At 42.4% G+C, this 25,229-nt stretch overlaps 1 protein-coding gene and 1 long non-coding RNA gene across 8 annotated transcripts in view; one reads left to right on the top strand and one right to left on the bottom strand.

Annotated features, from left to right (window-relative positions):
* Window positions 1–25,229, top strand: part of Zfp385b (zinc finger protein 385B) — a 378,470-nt gene that overhangs the window by 104,389 nt on the left and 248,852 nt on the right. Inside the window, exon 1 of one of the 7 annotated variants that reach the window (XM_017591703.3) lies at window positions 1,037–3,217. The exons of 5 other annotated variants lie outside the window; for them this stretch is intronic. In XM_017591703.3, coding sequence (XP_017447192.1) covers window positions 3,193–3,217 — 25 coding nt within the window. In that variant the 5' untranslated portion in view covers window positions 1,037–3,192. Of the gene's footprint in view, window positions 1–1,036; window positions 3,218–25,229 lie in introns of those variants that run through there. One more of the 7 variants, NM_001107736.2, reaches the window with a different exon arrangement.
* On the bottom strand, window positions 17,187–25,045 carry LOC120101584 (uncharacterized). Its single transcript, XR_005502260.2, has 3 exons — window positions 24,598–25,045; window positions 19,409–19,465; window positions 17,187–17,813 (listed from the first exon to the last, which is right to left on the bottom strand). It is a non-coding gene; the product is annotated as an uncharacterized LOC120101584 (long non-coding RNA).

Raw genomic sequence — 25,229 nt, 5'->3', positions numbered from 1 at the left:
CCCAAATAAGGTAGAAATTTTAACAGTATCCCATGTGAAGTGATTACAGATGATTTGTGTAAGATTACACTAAGAAAAGAGTCAGAAAGGCATAAAACCCAATGTTTATACTCATACTGGAAATACATTCTTCCTTTTACCATTTCTTCTTGACTTTAGTGTGGTTGGGCTGGAGAGATGGCTCGGCAGGTAAGAGTGCTTGATCTCCAAGCAGAAGGAGCTAATCCCAGCTAAAATGCTGGGCATGGATGCCCTTGCCTATGACCCCAGCGCTGGGTAGACACAGATAAATGCTGAGAGTTCCCTGTCCAGCCAGCCTGACCCAGGGCATGCGTTTCCACCCCAGCGGGAGGCCTCCTCTCAAGGCAGCAAGGTCGGAAGTAATAGAGAACCCTCAGTGACCCACTTTGACCTTCCCACACCCTGCACACAAACACACACGCTCACGCACACACCCCTCAACCTTATACCAAGTAACCAGTGGGGGGTGATGTTATGGGTGGGGTTTTCGATTGTTCAGTAATCCTGGATCGCTTCTTCTTGCCTGAGGTCCCCACGGCCTAGTTTTGTCACACTGTATTACTGCCACCTTTTTGCTCTGCTTTGTACCTCAGACTTCCTAGGATCCTCCCTTTTGTGCCTGTTCTGCTAAAGGACCACTGCCCTCCCTACTTATGCAAGACAAGTCCTGCTCTGGTACCGTGTTCCAGGCCCAATCTTGTAAGCAGGAAGCCTTTACTGTGTAATTCTTGCAACCTGAGAAGTTCCAAAAACCAGGGAGTTTCATAATTCACACTGATGGGAAAATTGGCCTGAACCGATCTGAGGTTAATTGTAATGTTTACTTACTCTGTCTTATATGAATATGCATATTTTGCTACAGAAATGTTAGTGTGCCTGATTAGGGTTATTGCTCCAGATCTTGCAGGATATGTCATGGCAGTCATTGATGGTATAAATGGAGGGCCACCTTCCAGAAATCCAAGAATATTGGTATCTGGAATGCATCGCAAAGTAAATGTCTTATAAGAAACTAATCAAATGCATACCAACATTTTTGATTCCTTGATCTTTATTTTATGTGTATGTTTGAATATCTTTGTGTGTGTGTATGAACACCGTGTGCATGTTTGGTGCCCCTGGAATCCAGAAGAGGGCATCTTGCAAGTGGAGTTATGGGAGGCTGTGAGCCACCACACGGATGCTAAGAGAGGAAGCCAGGTCCTCTGTAGCAGTAGCATGTGCTGTGAACCTTTTGAGCTGTCTCTCCAGTTCCATAATTTTAACTATTACCTTATTGATAGGGTTTTTTGTTTGTAGTAATAACGGAAGGATATTCAGGCACAGCCTTTCGCTAGTATTTCACAAGATGACACTTGTGTCAGTATCTGGGGGGAGAAAAGGGTAGGGAAGAAAGGGAGGAGGAGAAAGAAAGAAAGAAATTAATTCAAGGTTATTGAGTAGTTGGGAAATCTGTGATGGTTAGTGTCATGGTCTCATGATACATTCAACTGTTGGCCTAGGGCCTTCACCAAATAAATGGAATTTAAGAGGCAGAAATAATTGCAAAAGGTAATAGTGCCTGGGTGTGTGCATTCATACATATGCTGGGTATATGTCTACTCATACATGCCTGCATGCTGTCTCCATAAAGAGAGTCTAAGTGTCAGTATGGAAGGAGTCAGCCCTGCATCTGGAGACAGAGTGAAGAACCCCAGTGGGAGTGCCTCGTTGGGTGTCGCTCCAGAATGCTGCCGTGCAAATGAATGTTACACCTAGTGCTCAGTTTTGCACAGGTGTTTGAGATCGTGCACACTGTTAAAAGCCTCCTGGTCACAGTCACAGTCGCATTGCTAGCGCCAATCGAGTCCTTCCCAGATTCTCAAGTCAAAGATGGCTTTCCTGCAAGCATCCTGATCTGCCCCACCCTTACAGACTCAGTGAGAACCTAAAACCTGGCTTAGAAACTGGAACAGAGCCTTAAGTGTGTTCTTTGTGAACGCAGCCCGTTAGGAATTGCTTCGGGGTTATCTCGGTGACTGATGACGGATGTTTTGTGTCCTGCTTTGCTTCTCACTTTGCACGCTCACATCAAAGCCATCATGTGTTTTGCTACCAAATTACTGTTACCTTATTCCTTGTAAAGAGCACATCAGCCGGCTCCTGCATCATATTTGTTAGTAACAAGAGAGGAAGAACAGTCTAAGAAGGTAAATATTTAAATCTGGGGGTTGGCTGGCTAGAAGTGGGATATGTAGGTATAATGAACCTATATGCTTTTTTCTTTTACTATGAGTGAAGTTTCGACTTTACAGATAGACTGTCTTTTACATGGTCATTCTTTTTGTCACACAGAATAAATTTACATTTTCGCTGTCTGAGAACTTATCTCAGAGTTACACCGATAGCAGCTTGTTCTGGGGGTAGCACAGTTATGCACGTTTCCCTTGTCACCTTAATTCACTGAGGACACTTAAGAGTTAAAGGATATTTAACCTGCTTCTTAATAGACATTGTCAAATATATGGAAAACCTTCATTGTAGCTGTCACAGGCTCTGGTGACTTCAGTTGTGAATGAAGAAGTCCTGGGAAGCTACAGCTATTTAGATTTTTGCAGCCTTAGTGCCTGGCGCTTTGGCGAGAGACTAGTGATTTCTTCTCTGTACCCTGCTTATTGTTGAAAAGCCGGAGCTATTTTTAAACATTCACACAATTTTGAAAGACGATTCTTCATTCTGCAAGGTTTGTTGCTAAATCTGCGGAGCCTTTCATAATTACACCCTTTTGGTGGTTTGCCTGAATTTGATCACAGTGGCTGATTTCATGCATTGATAATGAAGGCTGAGGTTGCCTGTTTCTCGGCACACATCCACCTCCGACTCGTACGTTGACAGTGCTGCTGGTTTCTGCACGCGTAGAGATCCAGATTGAAACTGCTCTGCTTTCTTAACAAATGACTCAGAGCGTGTTCGTCCTTCCCTAAAATGCTGCCAGCGTGTAAAGGATTTTCAATGAGAGCGAAATAAGCCAGCCCCGGGAAGGTTCTGAGCGTCACTGATGTAGTGTGGGGCTGTCACGGATAATCAGGCTGGATCCAAGTCCCGGTAGCACTGTACATCACACTGGCCGCATCCTGGAAGTTTTGTTTATCTAACTTGGTTGCTCGTGAGGCTGCTGAAATCCCTGGCAGAATGTGGAGTGGACTTCCCAGCAGAGGTAAGCATCTTTATCCTAAAAACTTGGGTGCTGGGGTCTGGGATGCCTGTGACGGATTCTTTTAAACCGTTGTTTTGAATCCTGTGGAGTCATCGCTGGTGATTACTATGTCGGGCTGGCACTTCTGAAGGGGAAAATTGAAGAGCAAATAGAGCAGCCTTTAATTTTATTGAGAAGTAACTCTCTAAATGGGTGTGATAAGCATTCTTTTTTTTCCTCCTGTACTAGCTGTGTGCTGAAGACATCTTACCAGCAGGTGACTTCCTCTGCATTTTAAACATTCAGAACAAGTCAGAGGCACGCGATTTGCTATCATTACCAAAAGTAGGCAATTAGCAGTGTTATTATGCATTTCAGGTGTATTAAAAAAAGGGGGGGGGGGCTATAAACCAGATCCGTTCTGCAGAATCTTTGACATGAAAAATATGTAGGAGGAGACAAATCATGTTTACAAGGTAGCTGAGAAAGTGAGAGCCACGGCTTGCATACTGGAGATGACACCTTGTTAAGCTTGACATTATTAATAATTAAAAGTTACGACCTGTCATGCAGTGGACAGCCTGCCATAATTGGGTTCTAGTGACGGTATGCTGACCGAGAGGGGAGAAGGAACGGTATTTCTTTATGGAGCATGCATTGACTAGATATGATATTTTAATGTAGCATATTTTATCATTTAAAATGTAACTTCCCCCGTTGCTCACCTGGGAAAGTTAAATGACCGGACAGTCATGCTCAGGAAGGTGTGATATAGCATTTCGAGTCTGGGGTACCAGAAAGCCAGTATGATAAGGGCAGGATCAGAGTCAGCCTCCTGCTGGAGATCCTATTGCTTGGGTTCTGCTGTACTGTAAGTTTATGTGACCAGAGCTGTTTCTGTATAAGCAAGGGGGCATGCATGCTGTGTTGTGTTCAGATAGCATTACACTTATTATGCATTGGCATCGGGTGTGTTAGGAGCACAGAGAAATCTGTTCCTGTTGATTGGAGGCTAACATGGCACGCGGGCTTTGAGCATACATGTGAGTGTGCTTTTCTTGCTGAATGTACTTGAGGCTGCTGTTTATGGTTTCCAGCTTTAAAGTTATAGATGAGTATATGCTCCTTCAAAGGCTCGGGAAGCCTGTCCCTTGCCAGCCTATGTAAAGCTTGGCTAAGCAGTCACACCAGGAGCAAACCATTTGTGTGCACCAATCTGTCTCCACAAGTCCCAGGGCCACTATCTCGCTAGAAGCCACTGTGTGCTTTTAAAAGCATGAAATGAGTTTTATACCAAGCACATGGTTTCTCATTTGCAGCTCTTTTCTTTATGGTGCTGGTCAATCGATGGTCCACTACCAGGATTTTGGTGTTCTGCCAGAGCTGATTGTGTGGGCTAACCTGTTTGTAAAATTAAGAAATGGAAGAAGACGGGTGGGAGGGGCCCCGTGAGACCCTCAAGACAAGCGTACTTCTGCTTTGGAGCCATTGCCATTTCTCCAAAGTTCTTTGTGCTGTTTATCCAGGACCCACAGGTCGGAAGTTGCCGACATGGTCCAGCCCTGGACTTTCTCCGGGAGGAGGCATTGTGAGAGCCGTGTCCTGCAGTGTACAGTGTCTGTCCCCCCTTCGCAGTGCATATGTAGAAACTGCGCTACTGGGCCTGACCATGTTTTGCAGATCATCATGACGCTCTCCTGCCTCTGTGCTAATGCATGCTAAAGCCCTTTTACAGGCGGCGGGAAGCATTTGCACATCTCATACTCTATGTAAACAACCAACACTTGGTTGTGTGCGCATGTACTCAGAGCAGGGTGAGTTCAGGCATCAAATGGAAACTGTCTGAAGAGACGTGAAATTTTTTGGAAAAAAAAATTGCTTCTGTCATGAAAAGACCTAATCTTGAAATTTCAAAAACAATTTTTGTTTGCTTTCGTGGATGTCGGTTGATGAATGTGTCATCCTCGGGCTTCTCTTTCCATCAGAAGGTGATGCTTGTTGAGAGTGTTTGGATCAGAGGTGACCCAAATTACCAAGACATTTAAGGGAACAGCGCATTCTTGTTATTGTTCTTAGTAGTAAAAATACCGATCTTCTTAGAGGTTTTCTTCTGTGCATGGTGTAGCAGGCATGCAGGTGGACTGCGGTGTACATATTGAAATGTTGATAATATGATTTTTTCCTCTCGTGTGGTCTGAAAGCCCCTTTGAAACCTTTAATTTCATCATTTTCCCCCTTCTTCTAATTCTTGGATCTTTGCCTAGCTTAAGTGATTACACGCAATTAAAGATTCAAGATAAGCCATCCCTCCAGATGGCTCGGCAGTTCAGAGTGTATGTATTGCTCTTGCTGAGGACCTGAATTCAGTTCGCAGCACTCATGTTGGGTAGCTCACAACTGCCGGCTACTCTTGGTCCTGGCCGTCTGCCATGTCTGCCAGCTATGGGCACCTGTGTATGCAGTGTTCATACACAAACACACACACACATACACACACACACACACACACACACACACACACACACACACACACACATACACTCATGAGAGAAAAAAAGAGAGATCCAAAAAGTAATTTAAGATAAAAATGTTATTGTTGAAATGACAGGATATAATCCATGCCATTTTTATCAGAAAACAATGGGTTTTAGATGAAGCATAATTATAAAGAGCTTTTAATCTTTTGGGAGTCCCCAACCATCATCATCACATTGTACAGTGCACTTTGTTTTAGAAACATCTATTACCCCAAAGCCCAGGAAACTGATTGTGTTTGTGGGTTGAGAATTAGAAGGTTGTCAGATAATGACAATTTCTCCTGAAATTCTAGATAATGCTATGTGTTTGCTCAATGAAAGCCTTTAGAAAAGCTTTAGTATGTCAGAATTCTCTAGAATAGAGGGATTTGTCATATTACACACAGTGAAGAAAATCCACTCAAGGGAAGCAGGACCTAACTTGTCATATCTGCCTCAATCTTGCCAGCAATTTCTCTTCATAAGTAATAGAATTTGGAGAGTCCCGAGGAAGTGATCTGCTGAGAGCTCTCACTTTTATATCAAAGGTCAACCACCCAGACTTGTTTGTTACCTGCCTTTTAAAAACGATTACTTCTGTAATGTAGTCCATGGGGGGGGGGGTAGAGCTGGTTTAATTGAGAACATGACTAGTTCGTAGGACCTTCCCACTCCCCAATGGTCTGGATAATTGATGGGGTTTACAGTTCCGAGGTATGTTGCTGAGGTGGACGCGGATTAATGAGAGCGTGCGTCTCTGGCTTCAAAGTTCAGTCTTTTTATTGACTTTCTTTTCCTTACTTCCCACTCGTTAACTAGGATGCTCTTGTTTTCAGTTGCTACATTTAGCAAGTAAAAACACATAGGACTTCTAGTTTAAATGTAGCTAAAAGATAGTAATAATTTTAACTATCAGTACGTTCCATGCATCATTTGGTTATTCTAAAATTGGTGGTTGTGTAGCTGACATCAAGTTTGGCTAGTTGTCTGTACTAGTCAAACCTCCCTCCCTGCCTGCCCAATAGGCTGTCTCTAGGTGACAGCCTATGAAGTTGGTCCTTAAAAAAGGCGACACGGAGGCTCTCTGTTCCTACAAAGCAATCCATTTCTGCTTTTGGATTTTGTGTTAGGTTACCATTTGAGAAACTTAAACTGGGTAAAAATAGTACTGGAGAATGGGAATAATGAGTGTGTGAAGCTTCCTATAATTACTAAAATAAATCAATAACAGCGGAACAATAAATAATGACTGCCAGCGACATTTCAAATAAACGAGGATTATACAATTAGCTTCCAATTGTTATCCCTTGTCAGTCAGAACATTTTCAAGACTTCATCAGATTTGAAAGATTTATAAATTAGTTTTTCTGGATTGGACTTAGTATGCTTAATGGGAATTTTCTCCCATAGTTCCCTCTGCTCTACCACCCCATCTGGCCCTTATTTAAATGTTTTTTTTTCTTACTAATCTTGGGATTCATTGTTTGACACCGCATGGCTTTCTTAGAAAAGCCAAGAGGCTACAGTCTTGGCTTGTCAGGAAAGCTAGAACTCACCCTAGCAGGGTACAATAGAAAAGAGAGTATTTGTGTCCACTGTACATACCCTGTGACTTGGCAGGTTAATATTGGACTATGGCAATAACTTTATAACATTTCCATGTAATTGCACATATGCTAATCTGCTGACCCAAACCCCACCCTTACCCTGCCCTATCTCAATTTTCGACTCACTAGAACTCATCAAGGGCATTGTGCCCTGGCTGTCCTGATGGAGAATCAAGGCTCCGTTCTGAGCCTCCTCCTTCAGAAACCCCTCCCTCCACCTATGGACACATTGAGAAGAGCTCTGCTCACTGAATACACTCTGAGTCTCCTTCCTAATTTCTCTCCTCCCACATTCTCATACCCCCTCCCCCAATTTTATTTTTGTAAACAGTCCTAACAGGAATAAATACATACTAATGTATAATTCAATCCCCAAAGCCAGAAAAAAAAAAAAAAAACCAAACAAGTGGATGAATCTCGTGCACTGTGATAGTTTTGTTTGCCAGGATACCTAATAATCAATCAGTGACTTAGGGAGTGGACATATGTGGGACATTTCTTTAACCTTTCTGTTTCTGATTAATAGCCGACTTCAGTTTTCTCCGTGCCAGTCATGTGATGTGTCAGACTAATACCCATTTCTTGTTTATTGTAAGTGCCGTTGCCCTGAGTTTTTAAAAAGAAGGGCTGCTCCTGTGGTGACAAAGTTTTGCTGGATCAGTCATCTCTGATTGACTTAAATGCTTCCCACCAACCATCACTTTACTCCTTTATATCTTGTCACATAGAAAGACATAGTCTGCTTACTTTTATTTCCACGTATAAATATAAATATAAATATAAATATAAATATATTTTTGCTTCCCCCATTAACCTGTTTTTTCACTCTCCCCCGATTTTCTAGCCACTAATGTTATTACGTTATGCATCCTTCTTCAACAGTTTCAAAGGAGATTTGCGGTCTTTTCTGTGCTCTTTAGGAAAAGGTTCTGTCTTTACTGTAATCATTCCCTTCTTTCTAGATTCTCTCCAGTAACCTCCTACACACACAGCAGGTTTAGCCAACATCAGATTCTTAGCAACACATTTTATTGTTGTCTTTATTCAATGGAACATTGTGATAAGGGATGTAAATTATAGGCGTTAGTAAATAACAATAGTAACACTACAACCATAACTACAGTTAGAGTTAGCCGCATAGCATGTTTGTTAAAACAAATGACCAACATGAATTCATGATCCACTGTCAATCATTGGATAACTTGCACTGTTTTTCCTTTTGCAATTGGAAAGGTGCTGTGAAGTCAAGATCCTAGTGTGAAAATCTAAGGGTCTGATTGTGTCACCCATAAGTCTGTATTGGAAGCATGATCCCTAGTGTCAATAGTGTGGAATAGTGGGGCCCATGGCAGGATTTTAGCTCATGAGCACACACCCCCCTCCCCCATGAGTGGAGTAACGCCATCATCATGAAAAGGTGGGAGTGAATCTGTAAGTTTGACCTCTTGCCTTTGTCTTGTGATGTCTTCTACAGCAAAAAAAAGTCCTTGCCTGGTACAGCCCTCATTCTCATTCTCTGGAACTGTAAGACGTGAGTGTTGGCTCTTTATAAATTACCCTGTCTTAGCTATTCTGTTAGATCAGCACAAAATGGACTAAGACTATGAGATTGAGGCAACACTGAGGAATCTAGAGTTTAGCAGAATAATGTCTTCTGGTCCCCTTTAGGAAGTCTGTAACACCACCAGGGCACTCAGCCAAATGTCTTGTTGATGAGATTTCAAACATGATATTGATCAGTGATTGTTATAGATCTGTGGTAATGCTAGCACCAGAGAGGTTTTTGTGTATTTATTTGGTTTTGTTTTTTGAGACTCTAGTGTTGTTTTTAGAAGAAATACCTTCTAGAAGCTTCTCTGTCTTCTGGCAAAGCCAAGAAAACAAAGCAAAGACTATCCCTTCTTGATAAAGGTTTTCTTTGGAGGGCTCCGGAAATGGACGAGTATTTGCAAGATTCAGAAATGAAGCACAGTAGCTTCTTTACCAGCAGTTTCTGCGCTTTATACGTTGTGTGTTAGGTGAAATTCCTTTAGACCATTGTCTAACTGGAACTACTGGAGTCTGTGTATTTAAGTATATGATGGGCCAAGTGAGATTTCATCATCTACACCATCAGTGTTCAAAGTTTTCCTACTTATGAGATGTATAGAGTGGTGGATGCCATTTCTTTTAGGCATTCTGAAATGGCCACGGCTCCTTCTTTAATAGGGACAGCACAGAAATAGTCTATAGCACAGTTCTAGGCTCAACTCCAACAGGCTTACCCAACACCAGATTCCTAGCAACAAATTTTGTTTTTGTATCTATTCAATGGGACATGTGTGATAAGGGGTGTAAATTATAGGACTTAGTAAATAACAGTAGTAGTAGTTAATGTCCAAGCTAATGTGATACCCTGCCCTCTATACACTGAACTCATTTAGTCTTTTTTTTTTTTAAAGATTTATTTATTTATTATATAGAAGTACACTGTAGCTGTCTTCAGATACACCAGAAGAGGGCATCAGATCTCTTTACAGATGGTTGTGAGCCACCATGTGGTTGCTGGGAATTGAACTCATGACCTCTGGAAGAGCAGTCGGGCGCTCTTAACCGCTGAGCCATCTCTCCAGCCCTCATTTAGTCTTTTTAACCTCCTACAGGAGTGCTAGGGAAACTGAAGTGCGGTAAAGTTAAGTCAACCCCCCACCCAGAGTCACGCAGCAGCTCAGCTGGGATTTGAAATTCCCCCAGGGGTTCCAGAATACAAGTTTTGAAAGAGGACCCTAGACCAGCTTTCAGTAGGAGAATCCACAACACCAGGTGAGGAAGAATTTAGATTTGTAACTCTTTGAACACCTACGCACACAGTGTACCTGGCTTCTATAAACTCAGAGTGAAGTACCCTAATTTGTGATTCAGTTCAGACCCTTATGGCCTGGTCATTAAATTCTTCACGTTACCCAACAAGGACAAAGATAAATAGACAAGCAGAAGCACTTTCACTGCTTATCTCTAGGCCGCCTCACACCGAATGATCAGCCGCTGGGGTACAGCCATAGAATCACAACTCAACGCTCTCAAATGCCCCTGCCCTGCAGCCCTAGTCAGAACCACTGTTAACCTCAGTGAAGAAGACACAAAGGGGTGGGGACATTGACGAGACAGATCGATCTGCAGGAAAGGCACGCTATGAATGTCATATGCCCCTACAGTTTTGAAAGGTGTGGTGGTTAGATTTAGAATCACACAGGAGACTAGAGAGGCACATCTGCATGGGTAGAGTCTATGAGGTATTTCCAGAGAGTATTAACTGAGTGGGGAAGACTCTCCATAAATGTGGCTAGTCAGAGCCCATGGAATGAGTGGACGGAGAGCAGGGAAGAGAGGTAGGAAAAGCTAGCTTAGAGCCACCATTCCCGTCTCTCTGCTTCCTGGCTGGCCACTAGGTGAACGGCTTTGCTCAGACACAGATTTCTGATTTCATGTGTTCTATTCAAATGCATGCAGCCAAGCGGCCTCTTAGCCCTCAGCAAACCATAAGTCAAAAGAAATAGTCCCTGCTTTGTTTCTGTCATGAGTCTGTCAATGGGATGTGAAAGGTAGCTACACTTGATAACTCCTGTGGCATCTTCCATGCCATCTGTGGTATCACCACAGAGAGAGGACAGAGGTGACGCTTAAGCCCTGTTCTTTCCTCAGCTGGGCAGAACGTGGGAGCTGCATGGCTTCTTGTGCTTTTGTGAGAATGACCAACGTGCGCCGAGTACTTGTCAAGAAGCAGTTAGCAGGGAACCATTTTGCTTTAACAGAAGCAAAAGCAGGTTGTGATTTAAACATGATTAAATGCAGTCTGGGGGGTTTCGTGGACGGCAAACAGCCTGTGGCCATCCATTCTCAGTTACAGTGGTTCCATGGGCATGCCTGTTGTGCTAACAGACCCACACCAAGCGTCCGTGGATCGGGGTATTGGGTCTGTGTATACCAGTTCTGCTTCTAGAAGTGGGATGGCTTGCAGTTTCCGAAGCGTTCAGGGTTCAGCCACATCGCAGCCAAGCCCTGTGCGAGCACTGGCAAATGGTTTTGCTAGTGAAGACTGAGTCTCCTCATCTGCAGAGCGAGAAGGTGACAGACCCGGCTGCACGGCTGAGGTAAAGATGAAGTGAGAATGGCAAGCTGAGGGAGTACAAGGTGACCAGAAAGTGACCGCTGTGTGAGCTGCAGAGGGCCCTAAGGATGCATTTGTGTCCCACTGTGCAGTAGATGCTCAGTAAACATGCTTGCTGTCGCTCACAGATTAATCCCTCTTGCCCCTTAGCTATCTTGTAGTAACGCTAACGTCTCAAGAGAAACCTTCAGGTGGGCAGTGTTGGCGGGAGATGTGGGGTCAGGGCCCAGCAGCTGCAAGTGGATGCAACAGGATGTGAGGCATTGGGTTGTGGAGGCCCCAGAGGGTCAACCTCAGTGGGAAAGAGTTTCAGGATGATGTCTTGGGGAATCAGCTGCTTTTAATTCTTCATTCATCCCCAGCTGTTACTCCACTTGACACCTGCCATGATCCTGAGAGAAAGTAGAATTTGCTCAGTGCACTAATGGAACACTAACGTAACAAACACAGCAGTGAGGACAGTGCACACCTAGATGTATGACGTCAACGCACACATAAACGCACACTCTTCCCGGTTTCCACACCATCAGCTTCTTCTGCCTGACCTTCTGCATGGGCGACAGTAGGCGCCATAATCAATACAGTAGTTTGAACTTAGAAGGGCACGGGGGGTGGGGTGGGGGGGGAGAGCGAATGTGGTCAGGGAGCTTCACTTATTCCACAGAAAAGGTGTAAAGCCTTTGTGACTAGGAGGCCGGCTGGGGTGGTGATTTAAAGCTGAAAGAGCAGGCTTGCCCATCAGTGGCATTAACATCGGCATCACATTTTATCAGGTCTGACTGGGAAAGGGGCTTCCTGAGCAGTGTAATTAACCATCCTTGACACAGCTCATGCTAAAGGGCACGCTTATTTAGCATGGTGTAGCAAATCCAGTACTTAGCAGGAATCAACATGGATTAAAAGTTTAATGGTTCTGTGACTTGGAAGAGGAACAAGGACAGAAGAGGAAAGTTTGTACTTTGATTTGCTAATTAAAAGAAAACCTAAAAAACTGCTGTCACATGATTGGAGGACATAAGTGCTCTGCTTTATCTGTTAGTCAGACTTGGAAAACTCTTAACAAGTATCAATGTAGGCAATTTATAAATTATTCTCCCTCTTATTTCAGCATATAGATTATAATCACTGATCTGATATATATATATATGTATTGTATATATTAACACAACTTTTAGTTGTTAGCTATTGTTGTTTCTGATAGTTTTTGTTGACCAAAGAATCATATTCGTCTTTCTTTTATCATACTTAAATATATTTATAAAATAGCTTTCAAAAGAAATGAGAAAACATATTAAAAAACAACCTTTTTGCCCACAATGAACTAGTTCTGCGCTCAGGCAGTAAACCCATCCTGTTAGTGTATTTATCCCACAACATTGTACAGAGCAGAAAGAGCCCTGGGTGTGAGGGCCTGCATGTGTATTGTTCACAAGGCCCTGTCCAGGAGTCCGTAGCCTCAATCAAACAAGTACAGGAACGGTGGAGCAACCCCTCTGCCAGGATGAGGCTCAGAGAAAGATGGCCGAGCCTTCCTCTGGTGGTCCTCATGTGGGGTTGTTGCTAGTATGTGCAGAAAATGTCCACCGTACCTTTTCCCCTCAGCCCACATAAGAGAGCTCCTCCACAGAGATTGCTTCTATCAAGATGAGCTAATTCGGTCTCCTTGATCCAGCTGTATACCATAAAGTCTGCCCCCACCTTTGTTTGTGTGAAAGAATCTTGCCTCCCTGTTCAACCGTAGACAATAGTCACGCTCAGCTTTTTGGGCCGTTTCTCCTGCAGAGAGCCCCGGTCCACGCACCCGACCTCAGCTTTTTGTGTGTGTGCCTCTCTGTTTGTTTCTTGTCTTCATTCCCTCACTGCCTAGTCAGATGTGTCCCTGGAGATTGAGGAAGGCCTCAGCAAAGTGGCACCTTGAAAAGGGACTGGAACAAGGGTGTAGACTTGGGCTTCAGTGAACTCTCATAGTTAGAGGAGGAAGGCTCCCGAGAGAGGAGCAGGCTTATATAGTGAAAGAGGAAATACAGGGGGAGGAAGGGAAGGGACAGGAGGAAGCAGGGGTAGAGAGAGAAGTCAGGAAACAAGACCAAAGTGGGTGGGGTTCTCAGGCCTCAGTTCTTAGGGAAGCTTTTATGAATGAGTCTGGCTACCTTGGAAGTAATAGGAGAAAAAATGAGTAGTGGATATAGGCTGAGAGCCCATATCCTGTCCCCCTGTCCATCTGTCATTTCTTTATTCCCTTGCCACTCCCAGTGAGGTCGAAGTCCATGCATGGACATGATACTACATATCACTTTTAAAACCATCAGTCTCACATACTAGACTCTTAGTGTCTTGAGATCAATGTCCTGGTCCTTCAATATGTGACCCCAACTACAATATCTGCGTATAACAAACGATGCAGTCAAAACACTGACTAAGGCAGTGGTCCTCAGCCTTCCTAACGCCACAGCCCTTTAATACACTCCTTCATGTTGTGGTGACCCCCAACCATAAAGTTATTTTCATTGCTGCTTCATAACTGTAATTTTGCTACTGTTATGAATCATAGTGTAAATCTCTGTGTTTTCCAATGGTCTTAGGCGACCCCTGTGAAGAAAGGGTTGTCAACACTCCCAGGGAGCACAGCCCACAAACTGAGAGTCGCTGGACTTGAGGCTAAAGCCCATGCATGTAGGACCTGTAAATATCTCTGAAGAACTCAATACAGTATTTGCTAGTGTTGTTTTTATCAGGATTTACTCTTCCCTTTCTGTGTGTGCCTGTGTATGTGTCTGGGTACATGTAGAGGCCAGAGGTCAACACTGGGTGTTCTCCTTGTTCCTTTTCCACATCCTTTTATGATTCAAGGTCTACTCAACTGGGAACTTGTCACTTAGGTTAGACTGGCTGGCTAGCAAACCTCTGGGATCCTTCTGTTTCAGCCTCCCCAGCACTGGAATCACAGGTGTGTGCCAATAAGCCCTGCCTTTACACGAGTGTTGGGGCTTGGACTCCGGTCACGGTATCTGTGTGGTTAGCACTCTACAGAGCCTTCTCCCCAGCCCCAAGACTCCCTTCTTTTTTTTTTTTTTTTTTTTGGTTCTTTTTTTCGGAGCTGGGGACCGAACCCAGGGCCTTGCGCTTCCTAGGCAAGTGCTCTACCACTGAGCTACTACCCCAGCCCCCCAAGACTCCCTTCTTAAAGTGATAGTAAGATGCCATTTTTCTTAGTTTTAGAAATGAAAAAGACCAAATACTACACGATCATGAACATCTATTGTCGGTAGAATCTAGATTGGTGCGCACAGTTGTAGGGTAATGTGACGATAACTATCAAAATTCAAACTTCATACATTTCACTACTGGGTTTAGTCAACATGCATGCTTTAGGTATACAAAGGCATGAAAACAATATTTTTCCATTTCATATATATGTATACTACACTTGTAGACTATTACTATAGTATTATTTGTGGTGGAAATTTTATATATATAATTGATTATATATATATATATATATATATATATATATATATATATATATATATATATATATAGTTGCCAACTTATCCTGAAGAAGAAATGAACATTCGTTTATGCATATCAGATGGGACTCCATCAAAGAAATGTTTCCATTCAAGTCCATCTTGATAAGGCAGGGAAACTATTGGACTTACTGACAGGAAAATGAGTGACCCTGAATAGCTGTGTCACCAGAATGTCCTGAGTAAGCATGGGTGGTGGCCTTCCAGAAGCTGCATAAATGGGGACCCCCTTCAGCGAGCCTCTGTGTACTCCAGCATCTTCTGCGACTTTATGGAGGCAGTGCAGAATCCCTTACAGCTATGGGAGGCGGGCGAGGGAGAGGGTTTAGAGCTCTGAGAGACTGGAAGCTCAGGTAAGGTCTATGATCCTCCTGTAGGGGGACAGAATAGATCTTGGGAGCATCCCCTGCTGGCAGTCCTAGCCACTCTGAATAAGGTAACAGCAGTGTTGTCATGCCCAGAGGACAGCATTCCACACATAGCAGCCGATGACAGTAATAACTGTTGTTAGTCTATGTGCTGTGATATTAAGCAGTAATTTAAAATAATGAGATAAATCTGTAAAAAAAAAGACAAGTAATAATGTATCTGATATAAGGGCAAACAAGTAAGACAGAGCACAGTATTTTTATATAAAAAGTACATTGTGTGTATTTGTATATGTGTTCATGTGGAGGGGAAGGCGAGAGGGAGATAAAAAAGAGAAAACAGTGTATTCTATCACACAGGAAACTGAACACTGTCCAAAGTCCTTCTGATTATCTACTTTTTACTGTGCAAAGTGGACTTATAGTTAACCTTTTTTGTGCTTTTTGAATTTTTAACGTTGCAGTTGTTTGGGGGAGAATAACACACGATGTTCACATCGCAAAGGATATGAAAGACGCAGGGAGTGGAGGGAACACGGAAGGAATATGATGCTATCAAAACTTGCCTAAGGAAAGGCCTGCACCGTTGCCTAGTGATGACTATGGTTTTGAGCCACGTTAATATCTGGGGACAAGACACAGAGCAAAGGCCATCCCACCCTGTAACTGGAGGGTCAGCCTGCTGCCCTACATCCTCCCAAATGTCTGCCCCTGAGAAGGTCCAGGTGAGAAGCTGCTGTTCAGTCAAGCCTAAGCAGGTGCTGTATGGGGCCCACATGACCAGTTTTCATATCCATGCTTAGCTGGCCGCTGAATGGTTCATGTTTATCTTCCGAGCCTGTTGGAGCCTTCCTCCTCATGCATGCATTCCTGAGTGTGCAGTTATTCAAATGTCCTTTCCATCAAACACTTGTGTTACGTGTGCACACAAAACAGCAGACCTTAGGGAACCTGGGCTGTGTGCGGGAAACGAAGCACCCCATTGCGAGTCCCACTGCTCTGTGAAAAGAAGGGAAAAAAGGCAGAACCACAGGAGAGAGCAGTGGGTGCTGTGAAAGCTGCAGAAGTGGCTGCACTCAGTGCTCTACCAAGCTCGCCAAGCTTCCTGTTGCACCCTGGGTGTGATGCTTACGTCCATCACACATTTAGGGCTCAGATTTTGAAACAAAACACTGTCTGATAACACTAGGTGATTTTACATGGAGCAGTTACCCCAGAACTGACAACCTCAAGGAAGCCACCTTTCGTAGGACAGCACCGGTATGATCATTTCGTTGTTCTCAGTTTTTAATTTTTCTTTTTTGAATACTGTGAATCAAACTCAGGGTTGTGTGTATGCTAAGCACACAGTGAGCAACGTCCTGCACACCCCGCCCCCACCCCATCATCTCTGTCAGGATCAGAGACCGGGATGTTCTGATGAGCCCCTCAATTTGTTTTTAAAGCACCTTTGAAAACTGCTGCCTAGAGGGGTTTGTACTCCGCAGGCTCCCTATGATAAGAGTCTTTGAAAGAACATCCCAAGTGATTGACAGTGAAAAGCTTATAGAAGGATTTGTGAGTCATCCTAACCCTAACTCTTGTTAGCTGTGAGTGGCAGAGTTCAGTTGGGAAGGTGAAAGAGTAAATTAAATCGCCTCTGTCAGAGAGACTGATACAGTGCTAAGCGCGTGGAATTGTGGGAACCAAGAAAGCAACATTGGATTCCTCTTCCGAACAAACTGGCAACAGCACTAGCCTGATCTGCACATGTAGGTCAGTGGTTATCAACCTGTGGGTCGTGACCCCTTTGGGGTCGAAGGAACCTCACACAGGGGTCGTATATCAGATACTTACTTTATGACTCACAACAGGAGCAAAATTACAGTTAAGTAACAATGATATATATATATATATACATATGCATATATACACATACATACACATATATATATACATACACATACATATATATACATACATATACATATATATTTTTTTATTCATGGTCACCACAACATGAGGAATGGTATTAAAAAATCATAGCATTGGGAAGGCCAAGAAACAAACAAAAGCAAATGTTTGTACATTTTGACGAAGAAATTATCTATTTCCGTTAAGTAAATTTCTGTCAGGTAAATCCATAATTTCTAAAAGTTTAATTCACCTGAAGCACTGACTTTTGTGTTCAGGATTTAGTTACATTTCTCAAGTAAAAAGAAATCCCCGTGGCCTACATTTATAACTTTTGCTTCCTTGGGATGTGCTGGCCATTGTAGGAAATGAGTGGAGGGAATTGTCCAAGCTCATGTAACTCCTTGGATCTGAGCTGCTCCTCTCATCCGCTCTCCCTGTCTCTGCATCGCCGTAACAGCTGTTGTTTCCCACTGAACCTCTTGTGCATAGTCCTTCAGTAGTTCTTCATATGTCTTTCCACGGTTATTCAGAAGCCTTGATAAGCATAAGTGTTGTCCTGCAGTTTAGAAATAACAGCTACCTTACAAACGGGCTCTGTTGGGAGGTTGACCTGCTAGTTCATTGGTGGTTCCCAAGCACTGTTCTTTCAGACTTAGTATTTTCAGTTAGGTCTGGGCTGCTCCTGAGTTGGCTAAGCACTGGTGGGATGATATTAGAGAAGGATAGTGCATGAGTTCCAGAGGAAAAATGAAATTTACTTCTGCAATAGAAAGGAGGGAGTAAAGGTCACAGATTGAAGGGCCTAGGGAGTGAGTGGGAGCTGTACCGGGTGAGTTCAGGTCAACACTTAAGGCCCCTTTTGCCACTGCATGGCATGAACAGCCTTGAGGCTAGATAAATCAAGCCAGTAACACGGGATACTTTTAAGAATCATTAATGGGGTTGAAAAGATAGCTCAGCTATTAAGAGCACTGACGGCCCTTCCAGAGGTCCAGAGATCAATTCCTAGCTCAACACCATCTGTAATGGGATCTGATGCCCTCTTCTGGTGTGTCTGAAGGGAGTAACAGCATACTCTTATACATAAAATAAATAAATAAATATTCATTTAAAAAAGAATTATTAATGACTAAGCCAGGGTCCTTGACCTCAACTCAATGGAGCCTCCTACTGGAATGTGTGGCCACTCCAAGAAGGGATGTTCGATTTTTCCTGGTGCTGGCGTCAGGTAGATCAAACAAAATTCCAGATATTTTTAACCTAACAGTTTATAATTAAAATTAACACCTGAGGCAATCCCACTCTTGCTTGCATTGGTGTGATGTTTAATCTCTGACCTTACCTAGGGCTGTCATGTGACCCTGACCGTCCTGCTTTAGGAAATTAGAGAAAATGAGTCTTTCCCATAAGTGTCCTGTACCCGACGAATACGAGATCTGCCCTTTTGGTTTTTCAGGGGGGAATTTTTGGCTGAGAATTTTACCTGTGTTGCAACTTTCATTTCTGCAAGCATTTGCATCCCCACGATCCTGTTCCCTAAGTATACTCAACTAGATTGGGTCTACCCCCAGCTGTTTCGCTTATGTTTAATCATGAGGAAGGTTCTGTTGGTTGTCAGTGAAGAATGTTGTCTTGATTAATTCAGCGCTTGCTGTGTTACTTTTTAACTAGGTTTTTGTTGTTGTTTTGTTTAATGTCTATTGGGGATTGGGGGGGGGGGGACTTGATCTAAAAAAAAAAAAAGCTAATCTCCTCTCCCTGTTTTCTCTTTTTATGAGTAGAGAGGAATATTTTCATTACTTTAATCCAGTTTTGACTCTATTGCAAATGTTTTATGTGAACTAGATTTTCCTGGAAGCCCCATTTTCATCCTGCCATATCAGAATTTAACCTGTTCTTTGTCTGGAACTCTGCAGACAAACCATATGAATCTTTTAAATGCTGTCGCTTTAGAAGTGGGATTTAAGGAAAATTTTTAGAAGTGCTTGTGTCATCCTTGTTCTCGTCTAGCTTACTCTTATGAAGAATTTATAACTGGGCTTTTAAACAGACGGGACGTGGCTGTTTGGAGAGAGTTTCATGTTGGTTTCTCAGTGTCGTTTTATTCTGCCCCAGGATCTTTGCGACCTTGAGTTGCAATGTCATTATTACCAGTGGGTGACTGCAGTTCTCGAACCGGGATTGAAGGCCTCTGATGACTTGGTTCTTCTGGGAAAAAAGTGTGACATTATAAGATCTGACAACTGAAGATTTTAAACATCGAAAAATTACATGTAAGATGATTCTATAATATTCAGGGCCAGAAATGATAGGCTCTGAGAATGATAAAATTACAAGAGTCCAAATTGTAAAATATGTGTCTTTTACACCTTATATTCACATATCAAAGAGCTGATATCGAAGGAGAGACATCAGGTGAGAAATGGGTTTTCAAAATATTCTGCTGCTCTCCTTAATCAACTTTAGACCCCAAGTGAAGGACATAGGCAACTTTATTTTGCATAACAACAGCAACAACAACAATAAATATAATTCAATGTTATAAAATAACAACTTAATAACATAATGATTTATTATTCAGACAGTATCTTACTGTGTAGCCCAGGGTAATCTCTAGCTCACAGCCATCCTCCTGCATCAGTCCTCCCTAATTTGAGGTCTGTAGATATATATCATCATGCCCAGTAATTTTTTTTCAGAGCTGGGGACCAAACCCAGGGCCTTGCGTTTGCTAGGCAATCGCTCTACCACTGAGCTAAATCCCCAACCCCCATGCCCAGTAATTTTAAAAATACTCTTTAATTGCCAAATGAGCTAGAAAATTCTAGGAGAGTTTTCATATGATTTTGTACATGCTTTTTATTATTATACATTCTTTAAAAATTTACACGTATTTACCTGTGTGCATGTGCTACCATCTATATATGCATGTCAGAGGACAGTTTTCAGGAGCCCTTTTTCTCCTTCTCCCATACGGGTCCCGGGGATCGAACTCAGATTGCCAGGCTGAGCCATCTCACAAGCCCTCCTCATCCATTCTTGAAGATGGACTTTCTCAGTGGTTTAAAAAAAATTTATAATGATTTCGATTTTATCCAGAATTAGCTACTCTAAGGACATGAAGGATTAAATGAGAAATTATTATTGAGTTAACCGTACTTGAAGAGTTTAATCATGGGTGTTTTACTCAGGCGGATTCCTCATTGATCTCTCTCTGGAAGAGTTAAAGCCAACAAAAGGGCATTTGTTCTCTGAGCATAGGAATAAGCTGCGTTTGTGTTAAGATTCAGGACACTCGTGCTGCTCTTCAGCGGTGACTTCAAGTGTCCATATTGCTCCCTATCATCAATATTCATGTGTCTTACTACTAAATATCCTTTTATAGACTTTACAAAAATGCCCCAGCAATGCGATTAGTCACCCAGTGAAACCTGCTGTCTCCAAGCCAGTCTGGGCATCTGCTCCCAAGTGAGATTTCCTCAATGTTCAAAATAAATCTTTCAGTCACTTTATGGTACTTTTGATGTGCACCATATGGCTGAAGTACACAGAATTTAGATGTCACATGATGCGTTCCATGGCGGTTATTCAAATCAGCTTCCATTGGTCGTAACCATTGCTTTTATTTTTGACTCATATGCTCTCCTCCTTAACCCTTGCTTTGTATACAGTTCTGAGCTTATACGAAAATTAAAAGGTTTAGGAAAGTTCCAAAGTTACAGCCTATTTAAGTAAAGTATAACTATTTTTGATAATCAGCATTATTTCCGCTCTCCCTGATTAAACCCAGAAAGAGCCACGTACAACCGTGACCACCATGTGTTCCCAGTACTGCTCTCTCAGTCGTACAGACCCCTTCCTGCTTCAGTACAAGGTAGTCCCTGCTACGGCATCCCGCCATTGCTGGGATCACAGCAATGCTCCGAAAACCCTACGGGCAAGACATTAAATTAGCTTCAGTTTTCCTGTTCAGATGTCGCTTTTTTAGAAAGATGAAAATGATGGGCATTTTAAGTAGAAAACCTCAAGTTTAAGCCCGATTGCTTTCTATTGGATTCAGAAAAGACTTAGAGATTGGGAGGGGATCTGATCCTGCTGCTACTAAGGCAGCTCTGATCTCTTATTAGTGTCGAGGAGTTGCTCATCTCTTTGAAGCGATCACTGTGGTTCAGGTGTCCCATGGGACACACACACCAACCTTGCCATCAGAGCTCGTGCTTCAAGATTCCACAGCATGTTCATGTAAATCAGAGGTGAGAACTGCAGGAGGGAGCGTAGATGAATTCCTGCCTCCCTTCGGCATTGATTGACTCAGTGTCCAGTGTCTGGCTGTCATCCACATTTTACGTCATCAGTAACCTATGGTTTAATTTATTCCTCCTTAAAACAATACCTGCGTTATAAACCATGCCCATAAGGATAGTGTGTAAAGCACAGAGGCTGTGCCATTTCTGATGCAGTAGTTAATAAGTTCCAAGCTATTGTTGTGGTATTAGGGTTAGATTTTTGCCATCACGAAATGATGGAGAGAGTCTTGGGTAGCAGCAGGAAGTAAGCGCCTTACAAAAATAGCCACTCTCCTTCCCTCTCTGTAGTTTGCTGACATCTTATGGTGTGCTGACCACAGTAAAGCACTTTCTCTAATTGCATGTAATGTTTAGAAACTAACACCCCCACCTAATGAGCAACAAAAGTCCTGAGAGTGACTGTCCCAAAGTCATAGAGTAAGTGGAAGAAAAAGGAAAGGTCATCCAGGCTTGTCTAAGTGTATTACTAAAACAGCTCTGTGCTGGCTAGTCTATGTCAACTTGACCTACGATAGAGTCATCAGAGGGAAGGGAGCCTCAGTTGACAAAAGTGCCTTCAGAAGACCAGCTGTAAGGCGTTTTCTTAATTAGTGATCAGTGGGGGTGGGCCCAGCCCATTGTGGGTGGGGCCATCCCTAGCAGCCTAGTCTAGGTTCTATAAGAAAGCAGGCTGAGTTAGCCATGGAAAGCAAGTCAGTAAGCAGCACCCCGACGCCTGTTCTCCTTGCTTTTGATGATGAACTGTTTATGGAACTGAGAGTGAAATCAATGTTTTCCTCCCCAAGTTGCTTTGGTCATGGTGTTTCATCACAGCAATTGTAACCCTAACTAAGACAAGTAAATACCTCGTAGGGGCCAGGTGTGGTGGCACACCATTTTGAATCCCAGCACTTCGGAGGCAGAGGCAAATGCAGGTTTCTCTCTGTCAGTTCAATGCCCGCCTGGTCTACATTCCAAAGTCCAGACAAGCCAGGGCTACTTAATAATACTCTCTCTCCCCCAAACAAGAAGTGCAAACTACACATTCAAAACATGAAAGGAAGCGTGAAGGTGTCTCAGAGACTCCAAATAATGGTACCAAGACAAGAAATTTTAATAGAAGGTGTTATTATTGCCACACCATTCTTTTTGGCAACCTTGGATTTCATGCTTGCAGTAAAGGAAATTGAGGGTGTTGCTATGGAGACAGAGTGTTTAAAATGACAATAATCTTGTCTACAAGTAGGCAAAAGTGGGAGCCACAAATTTGCTCCAGCTAGATGGAAGCTCTGCCTCACAGCCTTTACTCCCGGAGCCCTGCCCGTCTCCTGTGAGGCAGTAGGAAGACGAGCTATTGTCTATGTTTCCCCGCTACTGTTTTTAAATACACTCTAGATTATCTGACATTCTTGGACTGAGACATTTCAGTAGGTGGAGCATAGCCATTGCTATAAAATGCTTACATATTATTTTTTTCAACCTTTTTCAGACATTTGAATATTTTTTGTTAAAATTTATGTGCTTCCACTTGTCAATTCTCTACCATTTCGTTTCAATTTCACACCTCAGAACAGTGTGAAACTGACAGTCAGAGCTAGAGAAGTAGAGAACCTTATGTCTACATATCAAATTTATGGCAAAAAAGCCAACACCTTAATTTATAGCATGCAGGAAAAAATTGCTTATAAATGGTTTTCTCACGTATGTATATCTCCCAAGGGAAACTGTTCATATGCACACATGTACATATGTGCACATTGTGTGTATATGGTATATGGTAATATTAAGGTATTTAAATCTATTGTTACTGTCTACACAAAATATGTCACAGACTATGTAGTTAAAGCAGTTTTTTCATTTGTAATTAACCTTTTCATTGGAAATTTACAACTCATCTAGACTTGAATAATTTCACTTGACATTTTTAAATACTTAGGTGTTTAGGAATAAGATTATTTTGATTAAACAGTATACACCGAATCTTTAATCACACAGTCATCTTATTAGAATGAGGTTTTAAAATTATGTCTGTAATTCTGATCTGATAGATGAAATTAAATAAGCATTAAATGAGTTTAATTAATGTTGCATAGCTTTTGGTAGACATACAATGATATTAATTCATTGTAATTCTTATTTTCTTGTGCATTATGCAAATAATTCACATGAATTATATACATGTATATGTCTACCATTATGACATAGGTTCAGAATTTACATAAAGAGTATGACAGAAGTGTTTGTTAGGGAATATGGTTAAGTGGGCTAAAAGAATGCATTAAATGCAAAGTATATCTATGTTAATGACATAAGTTACACAAACTTTGTTAATAATTCCTATAAAAGTAACATTTCTGAGTATGCAGGTACTGATTTAACATCAAAGCTGATTTAGCCATCCACATTTTTCCTGTCATCCATTGTCTAGACAGCATTATTTATTTGAGTTCAGCTTATTGGGTCAAAATAATTACCAACCTTTTAAAAAGAGCTTCCATTTCATATTTCTGTGTTGCAAAGTTAGTCTTATGCCAACATTACACTGAAATAATATTCACCTAGTATGATTGTTTCTCATGTAAACCCTGTGCAGAAGCAGCCTATAGGAAGAACTTTCTATTCTGTAAACCCTCGTAAGTAATTTTGTCATATGTTCATTAGCGCTTTTAAAAGTTTCTGTCCTCACAGTACAAATTGCGAGCAATGCTGCCATGGCAGGCTTGTCCCGAGAACTTGTATCTATTCTGGGTAACCAGGTTATCGTAGCTCCTCCTCTCAGTTTCCTAATCACTGCAAATTGTTCCCTTTAGTTTCCACTGTGATGCTAGTTGATAATACTTGCAGAAACTAGTCTTTATATAGAATGTGAAGAGTGACATTTATGAATTCTTGATTTTGCCATTTTATTGTTTGGGTCTCATTTGATTATCCCAGCAAAGAAGGTTAGCCTAATCAGTGTGCTAAGAGTATTTCCACGGTGTTAAATACAGAGCAGTTTCAAATACAGTTAGAAATTTTACAGTTTTGAAATTTCGGGACCAACTACCCATTTACCTGATTTTGAAGCAAAACCTTCCTGTGGATGGCTTATCTCCTCCTTAGTTCTCCGAAGTTGTTCTGTGCGTGCCCTCTCCTGCTCCGAGGAAGCTCACCAGCCAGCATGCACACCTCCAGAGGTTTGCTTTTGCTTCTTATAGGACGGTTGTCCACTCAGAGGATTTTAAAACATTTTTTTATATATTGCTTTGGTTCTCTCATTTTCAATGTGACTTCATTCTCTGTGTCCTATACACTTATCCATCTTTCTGATAATGTGCAGGTAGGCTCTCTCTCTCCTTGGCTTGAGTAGGGACAGTGTTGCTTCCGTTCACGTGGGTGGAGGTCACAGAGTTAAAACTTACTGTGTCCAAGAAGTGGAAGGTAGGGTAGGGGCGAGGCACTTTCAGTCTGACATGGGGATTTCTGTCTGGTTCACAGTGCAGCCTTGGAATGGCAGCAGATGCACACGGAGTAAATAATCAGTTAATGGGTGTGAAACGAAGGAGCCAAGCCAAGCGGCTCCCTAGCCGAGGTCGCAGGTGACTCTCTACCCGACAGCGGCGGAGCATTCCATCGTGTCATATCCTTGGCAGCACTTGAAACTCTCTGACTTTTCAAAATTGTTGGCAATCTGGTGGTGGTGAAAT

The sequence above is a fragment of the Rattus norvegicus genome, chromosome 3, assembly GCF_036323735.1.
Source record: "Rattus norvegicus strain BN/NHsdMcwi chromosome 3, GRCr8, whole genome shotgun sequence".
Taxonomy (NCBI): Eukaryota; Metazoa; Chordata; class Mammalia; order Rodentia; family Muridae; genus Rattus; species Rattus norvegicus.
Note: the sequence above shows the minus strand (reverse complement) of the source record. Positions and strands in the feature narration are given on the sequence as shown.